This window comes from Bison bison, unplaced genomic scaffold (assembly GCF_000754665.1).
Source record: "Bison bison bison isolate TAMUID 2011002044 unplaced genomic scaffold, Bison_UMD1.0 scf7180017864524, whole genome shotgun sequence".
Classification (NCBI taxonomy): Eukaryota; Metazoa; Chordata; class Mammalia; order Artiodactyla; family Bovidae; genus Bison; species Bison bison.
Window position 1 is genome coordinate 680,512 of NW_011495075.1, and position 1,297 is coordinate 681,808.

Genomic DNA, 1,297 nt, shown 5'->3' on the forward strand with positions numbered 1-1,297 from the left:
GGGGACCACGCTGGTACAGTGACCTGTCGAGGAACGCTAGAAGCAGAGGTGATGCCCGGCCCTGAACCTAGCGCTGCTCTCTGCCTCACCGCAGCCCCGTCCACTGTCCAGGACCTGAAGCTCCACGGCTCTGAGAGCCCATCCAGCCTGGAGGCCTCGTGGGGCTCTGCTCCCGGGGGGCAGGATGGCTACCAGCTTGTCCTCTGCCACCTGGAGTCCCAGACAGTGGTTCACAATGTCTCCACGTCCGCCGGCACCCTGTCCTACAATTTTAGCCACCTCTTACCGGGCAGTGAGTACGGCTTGGAGATTACCACCTGGGCCACCCACCTCCAAGCGAAGACCAGCACTCGCCAGTGGACAGGTAGGGCCCACGCCTGGCAAGGCCCCAGGTGACAGCCGGTTGGGGGTAGGAGGTGGTCCAGAGCCACGTGCCAATGTGACGGGGCTCCTGGCTCCTGTGCGGGGTTGGTGCCAGGTCCCTGGTTGGGCCCCTTCTCCAGCCCGGTTCTACCCTGCCCACCCTCCTCTAGCTCCTGTGCCTCCAGGGCAGCTGGCGCTGCGTGCCCTGGGCACCAGAGCCCTGCGGGCTTCCTGGTACAGCTCTGGGGGGGCCGCCTGGCTGCACCTCCTGCTCACGGACCTCCTCAGTGGCTTCAACCTGACGGCGGGCGTCACACGAGGTGTCTCCAGTCACACCTTCCCGTGCCTCTCTCCTGGAACTCCCTACACGCTGAAACTTAGCGCTGTCGCTGGGCCTCATTGGGCAGTGGGGCCCAGTGCCACTGAGTGGACCCGTGAGTGCTGGGGATTTGCTGGCTACTGCAGAGGTCCCTCAGCCAAGCGGGCTGATCCGGCTATGCGGGGGGCGTCCAGGGTCCTGCAGGGAAGGGGTGAGGCCCGAGGGTGCCCGCCTGCTGGCTGATGGTAAAAAAGACCCCACCCCAAAGGTGACAGTGATGATGATTGCCGTGTGCCAGTGCCATGCCAGGTGCTTCTGTGTGGCATGTCATTTAACCCCCATAAGTCATGCTGTCCCCCATGATGGTGGGGAGACAGGGACCAGTACCCAGGCTCGGGAGTGTCTGGGCTGGGCTGAGCCCCGGGACCCACTGCTGCCACTGCCTGCCTGTGGGTCTCCAGACAGAGTGCTCACTCTCTCTGTGCTTTGGCCTCTGCCCCTCGAAGGGGACCGCAGCGGCCGTGCTGTGCGGGGGTGCCAGGTCTGGTACTGGGAGTGCTCTCCTCTGTTTCTGTGTCCTTGGCTGGGGCCCAGGACACAGAAACAGATGAGCGG

The 1,297-nt window shown here is 64.6% G+C and overlaps 1 protein-coding gene across 1 annotated transcript in view; it reads left to right on the plus strand.

The window, feature by feature from the left end:
- The first annotated feature begins 51 nt into the window (after window positions 1–51).
- Window positions 52–1,297, plus strand: part of LOC104981867 (receptor-type tyrosine-protein phosphatase V-like) — a 15,104-nt gene continuing 13,858 nt past the window's right edge. Inside the window, 3 exon segments of the mRNA XM_010831119.1 lie at window positions 52–364; window positions 534–893; window positions 1,189–1,223. Coding sequence (XP_010829421.1) covers window positions 52–364; window positions 534–893; window positions 1,189–1,223 — 708 coding nt within the window.